Source organism: Dermacentor silvarum, chromosome 10, assembly GCF_013339745.2.
Source record: "Dermacentor silvarum isolate Dsil-2018 chromosome 10, BIME_Dsil_1.4, whole genome shotgun sequence".
NCBI classification, from domain to species: domain Eukaryota; kingdom Metazoa; phylum Arthropoda; class Arachnida; order Ixodida; family Ixodidae; genus Dermacentor; species Dermacentor silvarum.
The window spans coordinates 93,083,682-93,107,035 of NC_051163.1; the positions used below are offsets into that span (position 1 = coordinate 93,083,682).

The 23,354-nt window shown below is 48.2% G+C and overlaps 1 protein-coding gene across 1 annotated transcript in view; it reads right to left on the reverse strand.

Annotated features, from left to right (window-relative positions):
- Nucleotides 1-1,657: 1,657 nt before the first annotated feature.
- LOC119431695 (basic proline-rich protein-like) overlaps nt 1,658-23,354 on the reverse strand; it is a gene marked incomplete at its 5' end in the record, with an annotated part of 47,889 nt that continues 26,192 nt past the window's right edge. The window contains one exon of the mRNA XM_049657996.1: nt 1,658-2,107. Within this exon, the coding sequence (XP_049513953.1) occupies nt 1,658-2,107 (450 nt within the window). The remainder of the gene's footprint in view (nt 2,108-23,354) is intronic.

Here is a 23,354-nt window from a genome sequence, read left to right on the forward strand (position 1 = left end):
AAGAAGGCGCAACTAAGCTGTCAGGATGTGTAAAAAGTGAATTTTCTTTTTAGATTGTTATTCAGTTGCGAAACATTTGGCCGCCCCGAACGGATCAAGTTGGGACTCCGGACATCTACTTAAAAGTTAGAACTGTACCAATAAAATCGGGCCGGTTTTCAACCCTACGTGTGATTGGCACTTCTAGTTTCATTTGTGATCGTTTTCATCCAGAGTATAGCATTCTAGGCGAACTTCTCCGGTTTTTATTAAAGAGCTTCTTTTTACTCACAACTTAAATTACATGTGTTTTGCTACCACGTAAAAATGTTGAATATGGCCTCTGCCATATTCAACAAACGTGAACTTATCACGAATGTGATCGATGGGTATTATAATTATATGTCTCTCAAGTACCCGAATGCAACTTCGGAACACCGGGCTCGCAGCTTTCCTGATTAAGAAGGCGTGTGTTACATATCTTGCAACGACTACACACTATGTTGGAAACTTCCCTCGCTAAAGGGCTTTTTCTTTCTTTTGTACAAGGAAACGAACTTTAATTTCATCCTCTTATTGTTCCTAATTAGGCAATGCACCTACGCTGGTGCTTCACCACGGACTTTTACTCCAACTTTTGCGTCTTGAGTGTCCACACTTTCTACGCCGCCGTTAATGGAAGATTGATCCGCGGCGGGAAACAAAGGCATATAGAATACATCATACGCGAGAGTGAAACCGCCTACTTCCGGCACACTCTGCTGCTACTGCCGGCTCTGGCTACATGCAACGAGCTCCTAACAAGGGAATTCTAAAAAACGCCACCGAAACCAACAAGTATCTGTGAATAAGCACATGTGCGTATTCACGACCAACGCTGAGAGTGGGGCTAATTATTTCCACAAAAAATAGCGCCAGAGTATTCTCCGCCTGGGCTTTGGCGCAGTTCCGTGTAAGCGTGCTTGCGTGTCTGTGAGTATTAAGGTGCGTGAATGCGCATGGTACGTGTACATGTGTCGGTGCGTCTGCTTTTCTACGCGCGTGTGGGCTTGTTGGCAAGTGTATGCATGTTTCTGCCTGTATGTATCTTTGTAAACGCATGGATGAGAGAACTACATCAAATGATTACAGGAAATCACACGCACGCACGCTCACGCACGCGCGCGAGCACACACACACACACCCCCACACACACACACACACGCGCACACACACAAACACACACACACGCACGCACACACACACACACACAAACACAGTTCATCGGGGCAAGATAACCATTCGTAGTGTCTGCTATGTCAATTTCTTTCGGTATTGCTCATGGGCGCTAAGACACTGCACTCAACTGTTCGCAATGTGTGGAGTTCTTCCTCGAGAGTGCACATAAAAGGACTACACATTCTTCAAAGCACTAAATCACTACCGGCTCTTTCAGGGGGCTTACAACTTTTGTTCACAAAACGATCATTTTCACTGAAATATAAAGGGAGGTTTTCCCAGATTTTTGCTACCCGAAGTCAATCCTAACGTTAAAATCGAATACCGGAATTGAAGTTGTCTGAAAAGGGAAATCATGCACCTAATTTCAATCGAGTGAAATGTTCGAGTGAAAGCGCCCGAGGGACGCTCGCTTTCACGGGGAGCGAACGCATGGCAGGGAGCAAAAGTGATAACTCCGTCATGCGAAAGGCCCAGGAGACCCAGCAGGCCCAGGAGGCCCAGGAGCCCCAGGAAGACCAGGAGCCCCTGGAAACCCTGGAGGCCCAGGAGGCCACGGAGGCCACGGAGGTGCCGGGGGACCAGGAAGCCCAGGAGGCCCAGGAGGCCCAGGAGGCGCCGGGGGTGCAGGAATCGGCGGGGGCGGTGGAGGCGACGGGGGAGCAGGAGGCGCCGGGGGCGCAGGAGGCACCGGGGGCGCAGGAGGCCCAGGAGGCCCAGGAGGCGCCGGAGGCTCAGGAAGCACCACAGCACGAGGAGGCGACGGAGGTTCAGGAGGCGACGGAGGCCAAGGAGGCGCCTGAAGCCCAGGATTCGCCGTGGGCCCAGGAGGCACCGGAGGCCCAGGAGGCCCCCTGCCCCTGGACGCCCAGGAGGCCCATGAGGCCCCGGGAGGAGAGGAAACGTTCAGCTGTGACACCAAATGCGTATCTAGGGACCGGGTGCAAGGGGAATTGGCGACTTAATCTCCCACGCGAAAGGAGGAAAGCAGGAAGGCAGCGCTGGAGGGAGGGGGTGGGGCTCCTACTCTGCCGCAACTGCGTACTTGTGCTTTGCTCGGCTGCGGGCAGTCGCGCGCACGGTATCTTGAAAGTGATCTCCACATGGCTCTAAACTTTGTATGTGCTGTGCTTCCCTCGCTCAGTTTCAGTTGAACCGATAGACCGCATGAACCTTCGCTCGCTGCAGCCGCGCTTGCTCAAGCCAGCGTTCTGACAGTGGTCTGCATTTATCGAGTGTGACCTATTCATGTTCGCTTGTGCGCGCTGACACCATGCTTGTTCATTCAGGTAGTAATCGAATGTCTCCAAGTTTATACTGCCGATAAAACTACTATTCTTACTCCGTATAGCTCTCTACTAATTTGCTATCGTAATTGCTGCTTTGCCTTTCTGGCGAAACTGCAACTTTTTCATGCATCCGGTGGTCTTGCGTTACTTTAGAAGTTATCTTCTTTTTTTTTCGCTGGACGCAACAAAAACTCTCCCTTCGCGTACCTTTCGCGGTTTCCTGCTTTTCGTGATGAACGCAATAAAAAGTCACCCCTAGCGTTACAATCGTGATTGCATTACAATCGAGGAAATACGGTATGTACCTACCTGTGTACTCCCGGCCAAGGTATTATTTTGGTTAGTCCCGGTATTAACTGCCTTCCATTTCTGTGTCCGTTAACATGACCCTTCTCGATTAGGACTCTTCTATGTTCTATCAGCAGCATAAATTGCATCATGTGTTTTCCCTTACTCCAAAATTTTCTATATACGAGGTCTTTTTTCAGCTCATATGGTACACCTTCGCTGACCCCTTCTTGCATAGGTCTACCACCGATCCTCCGCATCATGTACCTGAGTGTTCTATTCTCTCTCTGCTGACTTCCCAGGTCTTCCACGGGTACATCAATTTGCCTTACTACTATATGCGTGTTCACCTCTTGTTCTTTATTCATTTTACTGTCGTCACAGTTCCTAAATCTGTTTGATGGGATAGGTTCTCTGAGCGACTATGGGTCATCGACTCCTCTCGGTCCCGGTATATTTCCTAAGATCAGGTGCTTCTACGCACCTGGCTGTCACAATTCCTGTATAGTACGGTGTAAATATATAGACCTTAGCCTCCGCGAGGTATCTCACCGAGCTGTCCAGGGACATAAGCGGTTTCACCTCTCCCGTCATGCTTTTTGGAGGTACCAAACTTTTCCTTACTAGCACAGTGTCCGCACCCGTGTCTCGTAATGCAGTAGCCTTCTTTCCTTCTTTACCTTCTACCGCTGACATATGTCGCTGTTTACTCTCGACAATGCATGGCTGCACTTGCGACCTCTAATCTTTCCTTTTCTTCAGACCTGCGAGCTTCACTAGGCGCTATAATCGTGGACGCTTCTCGTGGTCTGCGTTTGCATTCGTCAATTTTGTGTCCGCTCTTGTTATATTACCGTTCACGTTGGTCGTCATGTCCCGCACGACAATGAATTGTCTGATGACCGGGACGGTCACGGAGGAAACAGCTCTGCTGTCCCTATGCGCCCATCCCTTTGGGGTTTCTCTTTCCGCTCATCTTCCTCTGAAGTGGGAGCATCTTTAACACCCTTTCCTAAATTTCTGAATACCTGCGCCGCTACAAATTGGTCTGTTTGCTCTGTCATCTCCTCCACAGTCTTTCATTTTCTCTCTTTCAGAAATATGGTCAAATCATTGGTACATCTAGCCAGGAATTGCTCACCCACAACTTTGTCGTGAACTCCTTCAAATGTTTTTTTTTACGTTTCGGCCAGCTCTATCCACCTCTCAAAATAGTTTGTCAGATGGCATGCGAGCTGCTTTCCCATTTCTGAATCTTCTGGTTTGCACAGTGTGAACTTTCCCGAAAACCGTTAGTGGTCAACTTGAACCTCTGCAATAAAGTTTTTTTTTTACTTTTTCATAGTCTAACGATTCTTGCGCTGGCATCCGGCCAAACAGACTCAGAGCCTCCCTACTAAACACAGGCTCAGGTCGCTGGCCCACTTGCTCTTCACCCAGCCTTGGCTGACTGAGATCCTCTGAAACCGATGCAAATACGCATCTAGGTCATCTTTTCGCTCATCTAAAGGTGCCATTATTTTCCTGCGGAAATGTGTCTCGCTCTGGGAGACGGTGAGTGGGATGACGCCGACCTTCATGTGCTAGTTGCTTCACGGGAAGCCGCATTCATTTCCGCTAGATTAATCATCGCCAAGATTTCTTTTAAATGCGAAGCATTTCTTGGTGAACATTTGCCACTTTGACAGTATCCATCTATCTATGTAGCCACCTACGCCTTGGTGCTCTCATGGTCGTATCGTTTACTTGGTAGTTATCAAAATTGGCATAGTATGACAATAGGGTTTGACTAACACAAATGATAGGTTATGACATGAATATGATGACGTGTGTCATGTAGGTCATGAAACAGCTGCCTACGCTTGGTGCTCTCATGGTCATGTTAACTTGGTAGGTACCAAAATTGTCATAGTATAACAACCGTGTATGATGAACTTAAATGATACGTCATGACATTGATTTCATGACATGCATGTCACGCAGGTCATGAAACAGCCGCCTAAAACGAAAATGACCCAGCGATAAAGCCGGCAGATCCCACACCCTGTGGGAACCGATGTTATGCGAAGCAGTGTGCGGAGAACCTATCAAGTTAAGGAAACGACCATGACAGCACCAAAACGTAGGCGACTGTTTGATGACCTACATTACAAGCATGTCATAGGAATTCATTTCAAGAGTCCTGAGGAGTCTCTTTGGCTAGGCCTAAAAGACCTTAAGGCGAAAGCCTTAGTCATGCTAATGACTATGTCTTCGATCATCAATATTCAGCCTTTTCCTTCACATAGTACCGCCGTATGTCGGGAAGTGTCGATATGGGTTGGCGTTCATGACGACACAGCAGTCGCAGGAATAGTCGAAGAGGTTCGCATCCTAGACAGACTAGGTAAAGGGGTGACGCGAGCCTCCTCAATTGTTCCGTAGGTTGAGGTGCAACGTGGAACACCAAGACATGTTTTCAGCAACTGCGCCAGTGCACTTTGCAACATACGCAAGCATGACAGGCTCATACTTGATAAAACTGGCAGGCTATACCGAATGTAGCCGACGTAGAGAGCCTGGTACAACCGGAGTAGCGAATGCTCAGATGGACCCCACTTCCTACCTGCCAGAAAGCGAAAAACTTGAGCAAGCCAAGTTAATTTTTTCTTTAACATTGCCACATGCTTGGGCCATGAAACACCGCGGTCAATGACAACGCCGAGGTATCTGTGGTGGGTGACATATGGGATGGCATTGCCATAGATCATAATTGGATACCAACACATAAGCTTCCGTGTGAACGCTATCGCAGCGAACTTATCTGGGGCCAGTTGCAGTCCTTGACACTGCAGGTACTGAGACGTTAAAGAAACAGATAGCTGCAATCTTGCACGAATTTGCGGTCGCGTGACTGCGGACGCCAATATGCTTATGTCGTCCGCGTAGGTACTGATGCCTACTGTATCAGGGAGTATTTCCGAAAGGCTAATAAGGGCAACATTGAAAAGAGTCGGGCTGAGCACTCCTCCTTGAGGCACTCCACGGACCACAACGTGTGTTCTCGTTTCGCCATCATTCGTGGACATGAACACTGTGCGACCATCTAGATAATTTTCAATCCACATGTAGCGACGGCCGCCGACTGCCCAAATTACTGAGGGCATCAAGAATGGCTTCGTGCAGTACATTGTCATAGGCTCCTAGGCTCCTTTGATGCCTAAGAAAACTGCTCCTACAAGTCGGTGTCGCCTTTTTTCGTGTTCGATCGTGGACACGAGATCAATGACCCCATCTATTGCAGGAGGTCCACGTCTAAATCCGGTCATCATTTCAGGATAAAGCCAATTCTTTTTCATGAACCATTCTAATCTAGTGAGCACCATCCTTTCCATCACCTTACTGACAAAGCTAGCTAAAGCTACTGGCCGGTAAGATGACACTTCATAAGGCAGTTTTCCTGGCTTTAGGAGGGCCACCAGACGGCTGGCTTTACACTGCTTCGGGACTGTACTGGATGACCACGTGGCGTTATAGTACGACAGCAGGACTTTCCGACTTTCCACACCAAAGTGGCACACAGCAGTATATGAAATACCGTCAGGTGCAGGAGCAGAAAATCGTCTCGAAGCAGCAAGTGCAGCTTCCAATTCCGGCATCGTGAAAAGAAGGTCAAGACGAGCATCTTTAGGAGGTGGCATGGGTCGATGAAATGTTCGACATGTTGAAATATCCGTACATGTGACTCTCTTACAGAAGTATTCGGCAACCCGCGCTTCCGTCAGAGATTAGTCAAGTGCTAGAGCACGGAAAGGATGTTTTTGCCGAGGAGGGGCACGAAGGCTTCGTACTATCGGCCAGGTCCTAGAAAGTGGCTTTCGAGGATGCAGAGACGAACAGAAGGCCCTCCACCGTTGTTTTCCATTTTTTTTGGAAGGTGACGCCGTATTTTTCGTTTAGCTAGTTGACATAAGACAAGGTCTAATGACGACTGAGTTCGCCTAATCTTCCTTTCCGCTCTTTGTCTTTGTATAAAACAATGTCTTTTATATCCGATGGTGAAGTGATGTCTCCGCAATACTCTTTGACACATGTAGAGAATGTGGAACAATCAGTGCAGCGTACAATAGATGCAGTTGATTCCACAAATCACTCCATCTGCACATATGTCGGTATATAACCCTCTCATGTGTTCCTATGTCCAAGCACCAGCTGACTGAGGGCAGGTGGTGCTTGAACCCACGTCTTCGCATTACGCGTGCGATGCTCTCACCATTGAGCTACCGCGGAGCCGTTTTTCCCATCCGCTTTCTGAGGTATTTATGTTTTTACAACTAGAACTAACCCTGGGAGTGTTAGCCAGCGCCACCACTCACAATCCAATCACAATTTGTGAGTGGTGGCGCTGGCTAACACTCCCAGGGTTAGTTCTAGCTGTAAAAACATAAATACCCCAGAAAGCGGATGGGAAAACGGCTCCGCGGTAGCTCAATGGTGAGAGCATCGCACGCGTAATGCGAAAACGTGGGTTCGTTCCCCACCTGCAGACAGTTGTTTTTTCATCCGTTTTCATTTCCATTAATTTATCATTTCTTTAATACAATCAGTTAGTAGAAGTAATTTCCCCTATGTTGTTCCTGGTGTCATTGTTTGTTGGTTTCTCATGATATGATTATATATATATATATATATATATATATGACCCAATTATACATGAAATACAGCACTGCCGCACATTAAGTATGAATAATGCAAATGAAGCAATAAACGAACAATAATAGAGAGATACTGCAGAAACAGAAAGATAAAGCAAGGGCAATACAAGATGAACAAAAAGTCTTGCAAAGCATGAAAGTGCTTATCAGTCGACCAGTAGGAAAGCCCATCATAAAAGAGAAGTTAATTGTCAAGAAAATACAGTTTTGATTTCTTTCTTAATATTGAAGGAGTTTGAGAATGTTGCATAATATAAAATAAAGCATGCTCATTATTAAGTAAATGAGTAATCTGCCGCTGTAATAGCCGATTACCATAGTCCTGGTTTTCACCTTAATAAACTTCCTAGCTCTTAAGGTGTAATTAGTTGGGGTATTGTTGTATTTAGAAAGAAAAGTTCTCACTGTTACTTAGGAATTATAAAAATGCCTTTTCGGGCAACTTTTGTTTCTATATACTGTGGACATTCAAAATACTGTCTCGGTGAAAGTATTCAGAGTTCTGTTCATACATCGATAGGTTGTAAATACTACGCTCACACTTTTTCTTCATTCGAAATAGCTTCCATGTTAGCTTTAGAAGTGACGCCGCAGATAAATAGGGAGTAAAGGAGTCTATAGAATGAATAGTGGAAAAGTAGAGCTGCCGCTTAAGTTCTAAAGGTAATTGTGCTATGCTACGTTTAATATAACTTATGTGATGCATCTACCATAGATTTTCATTGAAGAGTACACCCAATAACTTGAACTGGGAAACTCTTTCAAGTGATTGCGATTGAAATATTCGGAAAGATGCAAACCAAAGTGGCTTGTTCGTATGACCATAAACATGATACTTTTTTAGCGTTTAGGTTTAGGTAATTAGCTGATAACCGCACTGAAAGAAAATTTAACCAGGTATTCATAAGTAGAATTAGAATAGCGATGTTATCAGAGGAGAAAAAAACATTTGTATCATCAGCATGTAACAAATTATCGGGTGTTTCTGGTATTGTCATGGTATCATTGATATAAAGCGGAAAAATGGTAGGACTTACTCGTAAAATAGAACCCCTAGGGATGCCGAACCCAATATCTGCTAAATCTGATTTTGAGGTGGTAATTCTGATTGTATGCTGGTTAGCCATCGTTATGCCATTGTCATCGTGCACTCGTGGTCATCCCATTGTCCTCGAGCCATTGGCACACCATCGTCGTTATTGCGTCGTCGTCATGCATTCGTTGTCATGGACCACCAAGGTGGTTAACAAAATTTACAGGGCTTCCTATGTTATCCATAAGATGACTTCAAGGATAAAGCCCAAGTGCCGATGCGTTAAAGACGGACTCATGACACCCCCCGCACTTAATTCGCTTTGTATACTTGGCTTAGTCTCCCTCTTAATTCGCATACTCATCCACTTATTTCGCTTACTCATCGTCCTAATTCGCTTAAGCATCCCCCGTAATTCGCCGAGCGCACTTCGCTTAGTCATCCCCTTAATTCCAAAGGTCGAGGTTTGGACTCACACCCAAGGTCCTGGGTTCAAATGCCTTAATTAACTCTATCTTAATTATATGTGTCTCAATGAACTTCGCCTTACCGCTAAAGGTGGTGCGTTCGACTCTCACCAAAGGTCGACGTTTTGTATCGTTTTTGTAGATTTCGTGTCGCCGACACGTTTTCGCTCAAGGTCGACTGACTAATGAGACATATAAGGCTTTTGCCTTAATAATCGGTCTCGGCATATCGGAGAGCTTGGTTGCACACGCTGTTTAGGAAACCAGAATAGGGCAGCCTGATCGGCTGCAGCTAAACGCCTTCGCGGGGCTACAAGCGCAGTACGCGGCGTGGAGTCCGGCGTGGAGTCCACGAGATGACGTCACAGGTTGGGTGGAGCCACTGAGTAAAACTGCGCGCGTGTACATCATCCCACGTTGCCTTCCGTCTTCCCATGAGCGCACGTTTCCGTTCTTGAAGCACTAACAGAATTCGAAATGCTACTAGCTCAACCCTCTATCTTGAAACAGCTGCACCGGGTTTGCGACTGAAACTAAATCGACAAGAATAAATTGAAGGAACCAGAATGATGCATGGATTCTAGGAAGCGGGCATATTCTCGCAACTGCTTTGAAGCTGAAATGTGTGTTGAATTTGAATAGAAAGGGAAGAACAAGAAATGAAACAGAGCAGCGCCTGCAAGGTAGATAATGCATAGACACGCAATCTTTATATATTCTGACAAAAGAAAACGCAAATATTGCAAGTGTTTCCGTGCATCAGCGATCGCATGAAAGCGCTCGATTGTGAAACGGACGCTGCGCTTTTTTCACAGCGGTCTAATCAACACAGGAAACTCGCGAACCAGCTCGATCGAACCGAGCTGCGTTCGAGGAAGAATGGTGCCGCAGATTGTGCGTACTCAAGCGATTTACGGCGAAAGCATCTGGGGTGTTTGAAGCACTTGTTGCCACTACAGACACAAATTTCCCGCGCGGCTACTTGATTGCAAAGCAATCTCCGAAATTTGGCGTATTAGATGCGCTCTATGCGTTTATTTTCACGCGGCTTTTTGTCTGTTCTTCAGGATTGCTGTGTTAGTAGGATAGTATGAGATTAGGATCTTGAAAGACGCTAAATTAGTGCTTACGTGTTTTCGTAATACACGGATAAGAAAAATTATCCCTACTCCTCGCGTAACACAGGAAACAAAAGACCGCCGGGGATTTGAAACTTACTATCGAATGACATACTTATGTCGTGCTAAAAGACATATCAACTGTAATCACCTAACGCTAAGATGATTACCAAAGAACGTGGCATGCTATTGTGAGAGCTTTCACGCTTTTAAAATTTTACACGAACAAGAGCTTCATCGGCAGCGGTGAAACTGATTCTGCACGCGTCAGTGAGCGACAGTTTATAAGCAGCGCTAATTAAAAGAAGCGCGTGCATGTACCGGCTAGAATCAGTTGTCAACATAGGCGTATCTACCGGGGGGGGGGGGGGGCAGAGGGGTCACTTGCCCCCCCCACTGTCAAAAGTGGGGGGGGGCAAAGCATGCCATTTGCCCCCCCCCCCCCCCACTTTCGAAAGCGGGCACTTTCGGCTACACACTGGAAAGTCCAACAAAACTACAGCTGAAGCTATATTTTATTTGTTAATAGAGTCACCACGTTAATAATGCTTTGCTTTACTACTGATCCCCGGTTTGGGCAGCGAGTATTGTGCCTCCTCATGACGCGCTGTAGCGGGCGACGTGCGAGATTCGCCATATACGCTTGCATTGCGCAGAAGTCCTGGCGCTGTACAGTTCCCGCAGTTACATATTACCCCCTAAGCATACTTGAAAAAACAAAACAATCGGCTTGATATGTTTAACCTTCGGGCGAGGGGAGAGGTCCGGATAAAGTATTTTAATCAGCCACGCCCAACGATGGGTGTGCCTTACTGCATGAACTGCTTGGATTATCAAATGCTGGAACTATTGAATATCCGTCCAGAGATATTCTACGTTGCGTTGCAGTATAAATATATATCTTATCATCATCAAAAATCTAATGCAAACCACTTACAGGTGTAATTACCGAATTTATTTGTGTAATCACGACTTATCGTATATTATTTATTTATTATTATTATTATTTATTTATTTATTTATTTATTTATTTATTTATTTATTCATGATACCTCAAAGGTCCCAGAACGGGACATTACATGAGGGGTGGGCACGTAGAAAAATGGCGGGACAGGTTAGGTGGCGTGACTTGAAGGTTGGTTTTCAATATCAGTTTTGAAACGGGAAATGTCGGGAATGAGGGCGTTGTCAGAAGGAAGCGTGTTCCATTCTCGGGCTGTGTGCAGAAGAAAATGAACGCTGATACGTGGTGGAATGGGCGCTTGGTGGATACACAGCATTGGGATGCGTATGGCGCGAGAAACGATGCGCTGAACAACCTAAAAAATAAAAAAAAAGACGAGCACTTTTGCGGCGGGAGGTGAACGAGAGAAGACATAACCGGGATTTTAAGGCTGAGACACTGGTATTATAGGAGTAGTCAGAGAGAATGAACCTGGCAGCACGGTTCTGAACCGATTCAATGGAATGAATTATATTAACCGGGTGGTTATCATAGACAGCACTGGCACATTCTAGTTTAGGACGGATTACGGTTTTATATGCAAGTTCATTTATTCATGATACCTCAATGGTCCCAGAACGGGACATTACATGAGGGTCTGCGAGGATGGTATGTTCGTGAAAGCGACCTCGGTCGAACGTGCGGAGCCATTTCAGTGCCAATAGAACACCTAACTGATTTTTTTCTAAAGGCCTGTGTCACTTCTGCTTTTATCGATTTCATTTTCAGGCGGTTTCTGAATAAGGGCTACCGCACTACTTGTTTCCCGGCAGGAGCAAGAACAGCGGATACTTTATATTTTGAAGAAATGAAGACCACCTTATTGTGACGTGTTCCAAAAATTTGAACCGCGGCGTTTGCTCACGTACTCGAAAAACCGCTATTGAATACTCACTTTCCCCCAGTTTTTATGTTTTATACACGGCGTTTAGTTTTTGATCCCGGTATCCTCAGTAAACTATGCGGGACACGGTGTTAATATTTATTCGAAGTACGAAACATTATCCTGAGTGACGAGCGATAAATGTTTTTTTTTCTGTGTAGGATTCATTGCAAGCCTTTGTAGAAAGTTACATATTGACGTGTTCTAGGGTGCCATAACGCCGCTTTCCCCAACTCCTAAAACAATTGCATGAGATATGGACTTTAAAATTTCATGAAAATAGGGATAATTTTAAGCGCAGTGCGTTGCGAAAATCTTACTTTCCTGGTTTAAATGCGAATGTTGCAGATAATTACTAAACCCTTGTTTTTCCATTTGTTCCTGTGCATCATACGGGATGTGTATAGGTTGCTTCTTCGGTGTCCTCGGTGAGCTAAACAAGGCATCTTGTTTATATATGGGGATAATGAAATTTTCTGACGAAGTAAGATGTGTATTGATGAATTACTGTCTTTTTTAAGTTTCCAGCAAGAATTGCTTCAAAGCATTACACGGGGACAAGGTTTAAAACGGAACACTAATATACGGGTAACTTTTCAAGGTATGTGATGTAATTACAGGAAACTAAAACTTTTAGTGCAACTATTCGAGAAAAAAACAACAACAAAAAAAAACAGCTTCACCTAAAATCGGGTTGTACTTAACTAAGTTCGCACACCTCTGCCGTCTTTCTTTCTTTTGATTATTGAGAGTAATTTATGTTGATTGTACTTCGTTCTGTATAACCTCGACAGTACTACTACCTTAACTAGCGATACATTTAATCTGTAGACTTAAACACCAAGTAAAATTCTTTAATTAGTAAAACTGACTGCAACAAATATGCATTTTTTGTGAGCTGCACTGCTGCTACTGGGTTGGATCAGGGACCTCTGGGCACTCAATGCCATTTGTCCCTGCATCACATAGATTTTACAGCGACAAGAAATAAATGCAGATTCGAATAATTTTTCGGGCCTCGATGGTTCACCATGTACGTGTGATTGAGAAATAGGTCTATATGTCTGGTACCTGTAAGAAAAATACTTGACAGATGCATTTCCAGGCTTTTTCACTTATTATTATAATAGTAATTATATATATATATATATATATATATATAATATACCATCAGCCTATATTTTATCTCCACTGCAGGACGAAGGCCTCTCCCTGCGATCTCCAATTACCCCTGTCTTGCGCTAGCGTATTCCATATATATATATATATATATATATATATATATATATATATATGGAGAGAGAGAGTCAGATCTGCGGTTTGCCCCCCCACTTGAGAAATAGTTGGTACGCCTCTGGTTGTCAAGAGTGGTGAAGGAAAGAGCCGGTACCCTTACCCCCCGCACGTCATCCTGCTGGGTTTCACCCGCCAAACCACTATTTCCCCCGCGCAATACAGTCCACGATCACCACATGCCAACAAATACCTCACTTAGTCCGACGAGTGGTCAAGCGGCGCGGCCAGCTCGACCAATGCAGAGCCAATAAACTTGTAGCAGCCTTTGCCTTGAGCATAATCCTTTATTCCCTATCATACTGCACACTTACGCAGACACAAATTCATCGCATTCAACCGGCTTTAAACAGTCTCCTTAAAGCTTCCCTACATCTCCGACACGAATCCACAGCCAAACTATAGGCAAAGGGCCTATTTCTTTCCCTCCACAGGGATCGACAACTTGGCCGCCTATTCAGCTCTGCGCAGGGACATTGGCTACTGCAGCGGGATGGAATCCGGTCTATTGACCTTCCGCTGTACACCCCTCAACGACCTCTTCCCAGCAACCTCCACTCTGCCCCTATTCCCTCTAATATGACCCCAAATCTGCATGAGGGACGACGACAAGGGTGCGCTCACTTCCACGACCCTTTCCCAGCGGACACTGTCACATGCTACGTTGAGGCAGCGTATTACCAAACTCATGGCTACACTGCTTGTGTCACAATCCCCTTGACATTCCGATCCCTTCCACCACTGGCCCCTTCATCACTTCCTACTTCTTCTTTATCCCTTGAATTGGCCGCGGTCGTTCACCCGACGCCCGAACTAACCCTTCTCGCTCCCTCTCCTCGGTACCGCATTTGCTTGGACTCCATAGCGGCAATCCGCCCTCTTCGCGACAACAGACTTCCTGATAATCTTCATAACTCTCTCTCCCATCTCTCCCCTGCTTTGGTCACTGTGGTGTAGGTGCCAGGTCATGCGGGGATTATCGCCAATCAGCACGCTCATGAGCATGCCCGCGAGATTAATAGCCGGGCATCGACGATTCCCTGACCTTACCCACCCATAGCAATAGCAGACGAGGCAAACTTTTATGAGAAAACTCTAAAGCAGCACTACAAGCACCTCCCGCATTCATCGCAGACTCTTCCGCCACCACACCCTTATCTCTGCACTGCTCAAGTACGCACACTCAGGGCCGTCCAGCTCAACACTTTGATCACTTCAGCACGCCTTCATCGTTATTGCTCAGAGCCCTCATCTCCCAACTGCCCCTTTATGTACGCAATTGTAGAGCACACCCCTTTTGCTTGCCCCGCAGCCCTACAATCTCCTCACTACGACCCACTTGCCATTGGCGGCTAGGGTTGGCGTCGGCGGCCTTCGCTGACCAGCTGGGCATGGTCCTCTTAGTGGGGGAATATTTATATGTCTTGGTCTCACCCGGAATAAATTATTTTCTCTCTCACTCTCTGAAGGAAAGATTCACGTCGCGGACACAGTAACTGTCTCGTTACACAAGGCTGAAACATGATTTCCGCCCATATCTGCAATGCGGTCGTCATTACCCGCGACACATTGACCTGACGTTCAACCGCATATTGCCATAGTCAGTAAACAATTGGGACTGGCGTTGTCCTGAACCTCGGTTTCAGGGAAAAAAGACTTCATTCAACCGCCAAATGAAAGAAAAAAATGGTGAGGACACGTGGTTCAAACACATTGGCATGTCCCAACCTTTTCCTTCGACCAGCTCTCCTCAAAGAAGCGAAAAACGAAGGAAACGCAACAGGCCACCTTTCCTCGTGACTTGGCGCGTATGGGTGCGATCACGTCGCATTCTCACTCGTAGCGGAAAAGAAGGCGATTGTTGGAGGGTTTTATGGATTCCGCATATAAAATGCCGCCTCGCCTCCTCACAGGTCACCGCCAGCAGTGAGCGGGCAGGACGGGTTCATACTCTCGCTAGCTGCGAGACGAAAGAAGTTCGGTCGCGAGACGTAGCAATTAGGAGGCTCGTGAGAAGAATGCCACAACTCGGATAGGCCTAATGGGGGACCATTACTGCTCTTCGCGGACTATCTGCTGCATCTAGATTGCCTTTCAGCCCTGTGAGAAACTGGCGCAGTAACGTGGTGGTAGTATTAGAGTGTACTTGAATGGCGAGTGGGTCCAGCGGATGCCTTAGCAAGCGCCGAGGGTGAAGCAAACAACGCGGAAAATGTGGCGGCGCTGCCGTCGCCTTATTCTGAATATCCGGCCAATAAACGTTGGCTCCGGTTGTTTCGGCAGCGCTCATTATCTGAGACGAACGCTTGGGCTGAGTAGCTGTCGTCTGCTCGACGTACCTTTGTTGTTGCGTCGTTTGCATTCTTTCCGCCCCTCTTTTTCCATTTTATTTACAACAGATTGGTGGGGAATAATTTCGGTCTTACCGTCACTTAGTATCCGCCTGTCAAAGCTCCATGCAGCTGCGGTAGAGTCTCCGACGCGACAAGCGTCCGGAGGGCGAGCGGGGCTGCTCATTGGGGAGAAAGCGACGGTGGCACCACCTAGATTTTCAATAAAGAATGCTTCTGCGCAGAGCCCTCGTTGGACCCACTCCCCCAATGTAGTACACTCTAGTAGTATCTTATGCTTTGAAGCGTCGCCATGATACGCGAACAAGCGCGAACAATCTCACACTCTTGTCAGGTATACGTGATTCTTGCCGCGAAATACCACTGCATCTCCGTTTCACGGTCAAGTTGATTGAACACCTGTTAGCTTGGCGCCTCAAGCTTCCACCGGCTCCTCTCTAATTGTCTGATGATGTAAGTTTGTTCATTTCTAAACAAGACCGAGTTGGACTGGACGCAGGCCGGCCCCGCATAGCTACGGCTCTTACATCTTTCTCTATTCATTAAGCGTACTTTTTGTAATACTGGGATGAATTTCGCGTATATGCCGAATTACGCACAGTCCCTGAGCTGTCACGACTTCTATCCTCAATGTTTTTGAGGAATGTAGGGGGGAAAATCTCACGTTTGCCAAGGTATTTAGAAGAAATCTGCTGTGTTAGGCGTGAACAATTTAGCACTATTTATTTAGGTAACATCGGCTTCGAAACAAGACGTTTTGCATGAGAACCTACACTGTGAAGAAGCACGTAGCATATGTATTTATTAAGTGTGCTCTGATACGTAAAAGTATGGCCGCATACATCGTTTCTCTGAAGCCTGTCGGTTTCTCAAATTTTGTGGACAGTGATATAATAAAATTTCTGCACAAAGAAAAATTCATTTTTTCTGTGTTATACAGAAACGCGTCGTGCAGTGGTGGTGGTTTGTCTGCCGAGGATTGCCTCCCACACTGCTTGCTGTCGTGCCAACTGAGCGTGGTGCGTTTTGCCCGTTGGCCGTGAGGTGGTGCGCCGTCGTCGTTTTGCGTGTTTTCCAAAATGGAAAAAAATAGCCTGGGAAGCGATCATAGACAATTAGGATTAAAGTTTGGGAGACATACCAGTGAAGAACACGAACCTATAGCCTCAGAATTAAGAAAAATGAATGAAGAGCAAATAACAGACATTGCAGAAAACACAGCGAAGAAAATTGAGGCTTTTCCCACAGCAGTCTGGAAATATAAGAAACTAGTGGACGTTATGCAGCATGAAATAAGGCAGACACGACAAAACAATTGGTGGATTGGGAAGAGGAAACCACGTAACTGGTGGAACAAGGAAATAAAACAAGTTATAGAAGAGCATAAGGAGGCATCGAGGGCTCTTCGAGAAGCCAATAAATTGGGATTACTAGAAGAAGAGGTGCTCCTTAGATGGAATACATACCGAGAAAAGAAAAGGGTGGGGAGTGAGCGTGTGCGAGAGAAAATTAAGTGCGCAAGTGAACGGGGGGTGGATAACATTCACAAAAGAGACAAAGGTGCCCCAAAAAGATTCTGGAACCATTTAAAAGCACTCGGAGCTCCAACTAAAAAACACCGCATATCCACGGGGTGAATGATGATGAGTGGGCGAAGCTCCGGTGGGAATCATCGGTAAACCGTGAATCTTCCGTGTAATTCGGCCAGTCTCGCCGCACTAAATCGAACGATTGACTTCCACCAATGACACGCGCCGTATGTGACGTCATTCCTATTTTATAACAGCGCCCTTCATTATAATTGCACCATATCCAGCTTAAGGGGACGCTAGCACAAACGCGTTAGAAACGTGCAGTACTCTCTAGTAAGGGGGAGAGGCCACAGCGTCTTACGCAGCCGTTTACACATGCCGGAACGTGCACCTCGTTTGCCGACGCCATCACATGACTGCTGAGAGAGTATAACCCCTGTATTCATAAACGCCCCTCGACTTGAACTTGACTTGCCACCGCCTTCAACGCGTTTCGAACGCGCTGCCCAAGGCGGTGGCAAGTCAAGTTCAAGTCTAGGAGCGTTTATGAATACGGGGGTAAGGCGGAGAGGCCACAGCGTCTTACACCAGCTTCTTACACGGGCCGTAACGCGCTAGCACAAACGCGTTAGAAACGCGCAGTCTTTCGTTAATGTTGGGTATTTATTAAGTCGTCGTGGTGCGTGTGTCCATGTGCGCTTCGTGGCGTAGTGGTTAGCGCCGCGCGTTCGGAAGCGAGGACACAAATTTCGGAATTTTTTTTTCTCATAAAAGTAGACGGAGGGCGCTGCGATCGCCGAGGAGTGCAGACGTGCTCACGTCGGCTCCGTGTTCGTGAAATGATTTTGCAGCATTTTCTTGCGTCTTGTTTCCTAATTTTTACACCAGTCGATCCGTGAAGCTACCAGGACTCTGTGGACACCTCATTTTCAGGTGGGACAATCCATTTTCCTGTGCTACGAACATTTTTGTGGATCGACCACGTCGCCGCCGCGCGTGCACCGCGCTCCCAGGTGCACCAGCTGCGTGCCGGCTACGCGGCGCGCACTTGCGCGAGCTCCGTATCACCGATCGAGTTATCTGCCCCATCAGCCAGCATGGACGACCTCGAAGAGACCGCCGAGATGAGCTGGCGAACAACTCGCATTCGCCAACCGGCAAAGCTGAGTGTCGACTCTTCACCCCAAAGTGACTCCACCCAAACCTCAAGCATTCGCTCTTGCTCCAAGACCAGGCCACCAGTCAAAGCGCAAGTTCTCAAGGCTGGACGCATGCCTCCGCTACCTTCCAACGAAATCAAGATTATCATTCGCCCCAAGGGAGCCCTCAACATTGTCAAAATTGGTAGTCCTACCGTGACTACAGCCGTATTCCAAGCCGCACAGCTCAGCCCAGCAGATATTCAACAAGAAAGACACCGTGTGCCCCAACACCCAACAAAATATTGTCGTGGTGAGTACGCCAAGCCCGCAGAACGCCGACCGGTACGTCTGCATAAACTCCATTCAAGTCAATGGGATCACGCACGATGTTAACGCGTATGAGACGGTCGCCGAAGACACCACGAAGAGAGTCATCCGCGGAATCCCCCTCTCCAATACTCCGCAGCAAATCAACGCGAATATTGTAAATACCCGCAACCCGCTCGCACTAGCTGCAAAACGTATTGGAACGACAACCACCGTTGTCATCGCCTTCAGAGGCCCCGACGTGCCATATCAGGTTCGTTACGGAGCCACCTTAATCCCATGCTCATTATACCGCAAGCAAATAGAAATTTGCTACCAATGCGGCCGCCTCGGACACCGCATGGATGTCTGCCCCTTTCCCAATACCAAGATCTGCCGAGGTTGCGGAGTCCGCAACCCACCTCCCGACCACACGTGTAACCCCAAATTCTCGCTATGCGGCGGCCCTCATCTCACGGCAGACAAATCGTGCACGGCTCGCTACAAGACACCGTACGTTATTCGCAAGCGCATCGGGGAACGCCGAGCAGCAACGCAAGTAACCCTTCAAGAAAGTGACTTCCCACCCATGAACTACAAGTACCGCTCCAGATCCCGGTCTCCATCACGCTTGAGGCAACATTGTTCCCGGACCCCTTCACGTTCAAGACAGCGCCGTTCCCGATCGAGATCTACTTCTACACCACCCGCCAAACCTCCTACCAACAAGGTGAGCTTCGCAGAAGCCCTTACGGGCGCCTCGCGAGAGGGTCGCAACACACCTTCCCCAGCGTCCACTAACAATAATGATAATGCAGAAATAGCTCACCTCAAAAAAGAAAACGCCATTATGCGCGACCTAATTCAAAAGCTCTCGCAAGTGGTTCGCGACCTCAAACAATCCAAAACACCCGCTCCTACACCACCCGCCGAAGCGTCCCCTTCCTCTAGCAATGATGCCCCAATGACACCGGCCCCCAAAAAGCGGGCCCTTCAAGAGGGAGCCGCGGGCCAAGTGCGCTCAGAGGTTAAGGACATGCTAGTCTCACTACAAAGCACGATGGAAACACTCCAGAATGCAGTCGAATCCGTACAACACGCCCTTCTCGCCCTGGCACAGCGCGTGACAAACGTTGAAAACCACCTACAAACTCTCCCCATGCCCGCTCCCCCTGCCCGTGAAACCCCGGCACTGCCCATGATGGCATCCCCCAATCCCCATCATGGCCCTCCCTAACAACGATACACTTATCTGGCAGTGGAACTGCCGAGGCTATCTCTGCAAGCAACCAATCATCCGTCAACACCTGCGTACCCTCACCCGGCCACCGGACGTCATCATGATTCAAGAAACCCATATCGATTCGGTCACCCTCCCAGGTTAACAACGTTTCATCCCATCAGACGCTTCTCGCCGCCTCTGCACCTTCGTCCGCAAGAGAATTACCGCCATTGAACACAATCTGCACGTCCGAAACATCGAACACCTTCTCGTTGAACTTATACCCACTAGGAAACGTAAGGAAAGTATTTTTCTCCTTAACGTGTATAGCCATCCCTCTGCCAAAGTTCGAAGCCGCTTTCTCACCCTCTTCAAAAAGGCCCTTAACGTAGCTGGCAGCAACCCGCTCGTTATCGGTGGAGACTTCAACCTCCCCCACACGGTATGGGGATATGGCTACTTTACGAAGGCGGCTCGAAACCTCTGGCGAGACTCCCAGGACCTCGACCTCACTTTTATTACAGACCCCACGTTCCGTACACGCCTCGGTAACTCCACTTCCCGCGACACTACCCCCGACTTCACATTTACCAAGAATGTCACCAACGCCCAATGGAGCAACACACAACATGATCTCGGTAGTGACCACTTCATCATTGCCATACTTATCCCTCGGATAGCTGCAGCCACCGCCAAACCCAGAGAGTTCACCTGGGTTGACTGGGATGCATTTCGAAAGCATCGATCTGCTGACCTGCACGTGGAACGCATAGCGGACATTGATGCATGGACCCGAAATCTCCAATCTGATACCAAGGCAGCCACACACACCGTTACCACCGATGCCCCCGTCGAGCGCATGGACAGCAGACTAGCTCATCTCCTCGCAGCTAAAACATCCATCTTATCCCGTTGGAAAGGTCAACGTCTCAAAAGGCGCCTCCGCGCTAAAATAGCCCTCCTCAACAAGAAAATCGAAGCCCATTGCCTCACCCTCAGCCGTCAACAATGGACTGAACTGTGCAATACTGCTGACGGCAAGATCCACTGTGCCTCTTGGAAGCTTCTCAAACACCTCCTCGATAGTCAAGCCACCTGCTCTTCCCAACAAGATCGCCTCACTAAACTTCTCTATTCAGAAACGAAGAAACAGGGCAGCGCCCAAGTCTTAGACCAACTTACTAACAAGTATCTCCCCGTGGGCCCAGTGCAGTCTCACGGCTCCTACACCGGGGCCCCCAACTCCCCACTGGACGAAGATTTTAGTGTCGCTGAGATTCAAGCCGCCCTACACAAATTAAACAGCCGCACTGCCCCTGGCCCCGACGGGGTCACTAACAAAGCCCTCCGTAACCTGGATGACGCCTCCGTCACCCACCTACAGATTATATCAATGACTGCTGGCGTAAAGGTGCAATTACCCCAGCCTGGAAAACAGCAAAGGTCATCCTTATTCCCAAATCTGGCAAACCCTCTAGCCTCGATTACCTTTGCCCCATCTCCCTAACCTCATGTGTGGGAAAGGTTATGGAGCATGCCTTCCTCACCCGAATTAACACTCATATGGAAGACACTGCAGCGTATCCTCACTCGGTCATTGGCTTCCGGGCTCGCCTGTCGACCCAAGACGCCATGCTACAACTTAAGCACCATATACTTGAAGGTAGAACCCGCACTACTAAAGCAATACTCGGCCTCGACCTCGAAAAGGCCTTTGACAGCATAGCCCATTCCACAATTCTCGACCGCATCTCACGCCTTAACCTCGGTGCGCGCACTTATAAGTATGTCAGAGACTTTCTGTCTAATCGCACGGCCTTCCTCTCGGTGGGGGATCTCCGCTCCGACGCCCGGACTCTGGGCAGCGCGGGAACCCCCCAGGGCTCCGTTATCTCCCCAATGCTCGTTAATCTCGTCATGATCGATCTTGCCAAGGAGTTGCAGCAAGTAGACGGTGTCAACCACACCATCTACGCTGACGATATCACCATATGGGCCCATCAAGGCAGTGACGGCCAAATGGAAACGGCACTACAATCCGCCATTGAAACAGTCGAGACCTATCTCCAAGGCACTGGGCTTCGCTGCTCTCCCGAGAAGTCCGAACTCCTTGTCTACAGGCCTACTCTCCGTGGCCGCCGTCCGAAACATTCCACCGCTAAACGCCAATACGAAGACATCGCGCTTCGCCTCACGGATGGCAGCCCCATCCCCCTCGTCACCAATATCCGTGTGCTCGGCATGCTTATAGAGGCGAACGGAGCGAATGGCATGGCCCTCGCAAAAATCCAGGTCAATGCATTCAACACCATGAGACTTTTGAAGCGGATCTCCAACCGGCGGGGGGGGGGGGGGCATGAAAGAGGAGAATCTCCTCCGATTAATCCAGTCATTCGTAATTTGCCACATCGCCTACGTTGCTGCGTTTCTAAATTGGTACAAGGCTGAACAAAACAAACTGAACATCCTCCTATGCGGTATCTATAAACAAGCCCCCGGCCTCCCCGGTTACACCAGCACTGACCTTCTCCTTCAACTAGGCGTCCATAACACACTGTACGAGCTCATCGAGGCCCAACGCCGCTCTCAGCTGGAGAGACTCACACTCACAGCGACGGGCCGCCACATCCTTACCTCGCTTGGTATTACCTACCACCATCAACACGGCCATAAACACCAGATCCCCTCCACCATACGACCCTGTATTCACGCCAACCCTATCCCCAGAAACATGCACCCCGCCTACAAGCGCGCACGCCGCACAGCACGTGCCACGGCTCTCACCAAAGCCCTTACTCGCAACGACGGTGTCAGTTTTGTCGACGCCGCCGAATATCCCCACGGTACCCGCTTTGCAGCCGTCACTACACGTGAAGGCTCTCTCCACCATGCTATCGGCCTAGTAACCCCACACGCTGAGGAAGCTGAAGAAGTGGCCATCGCGCTAGCCACACTACACCCAACATGCCATACCATCGTCTCTGATTCCCGCTCCGCCGTTATCAACTACATCAACGGCGGTATCTCCCACCAAGCCTTGCGCATCTTGCAACAAGCACCCCGCTCAACCGACCATCAGGTTACACTCGTCAGGTTCCCAGCTCATGTAGGCACCGTCCACCCGCACCTCCCCAACCTCAACGAGGTTACCCACTCCCTAGCGCGAGGGCTTGTTTACCGCGCGGGAGATGGGGAGGCTGCCCCCACCGGTAGGGATCGCCTGACACGCTACAATGATGTAGTGAAATCCTTCTACTTAGAGTGTAGGACTTTCCCCGGCCCGCACAGCAAGCTATCCCGAGCGCAGGCTACAACTTTCCGCCTGCTACAAACCAACACTTACCCCTCGTTACACCTTTACAACAAGATTTACCCAGACATTTACCCCAATCCCACGTGCCATATCTGCAAGACACAGCCAGCCACACTTACACACATGCTTTGGGACTGTACACAACAATACCCCGACACTAATCCCACGACCCTCTCGTCGAGATGGCACGCTGCCCTGCGTAGCTCCAACATCGACGACCAAC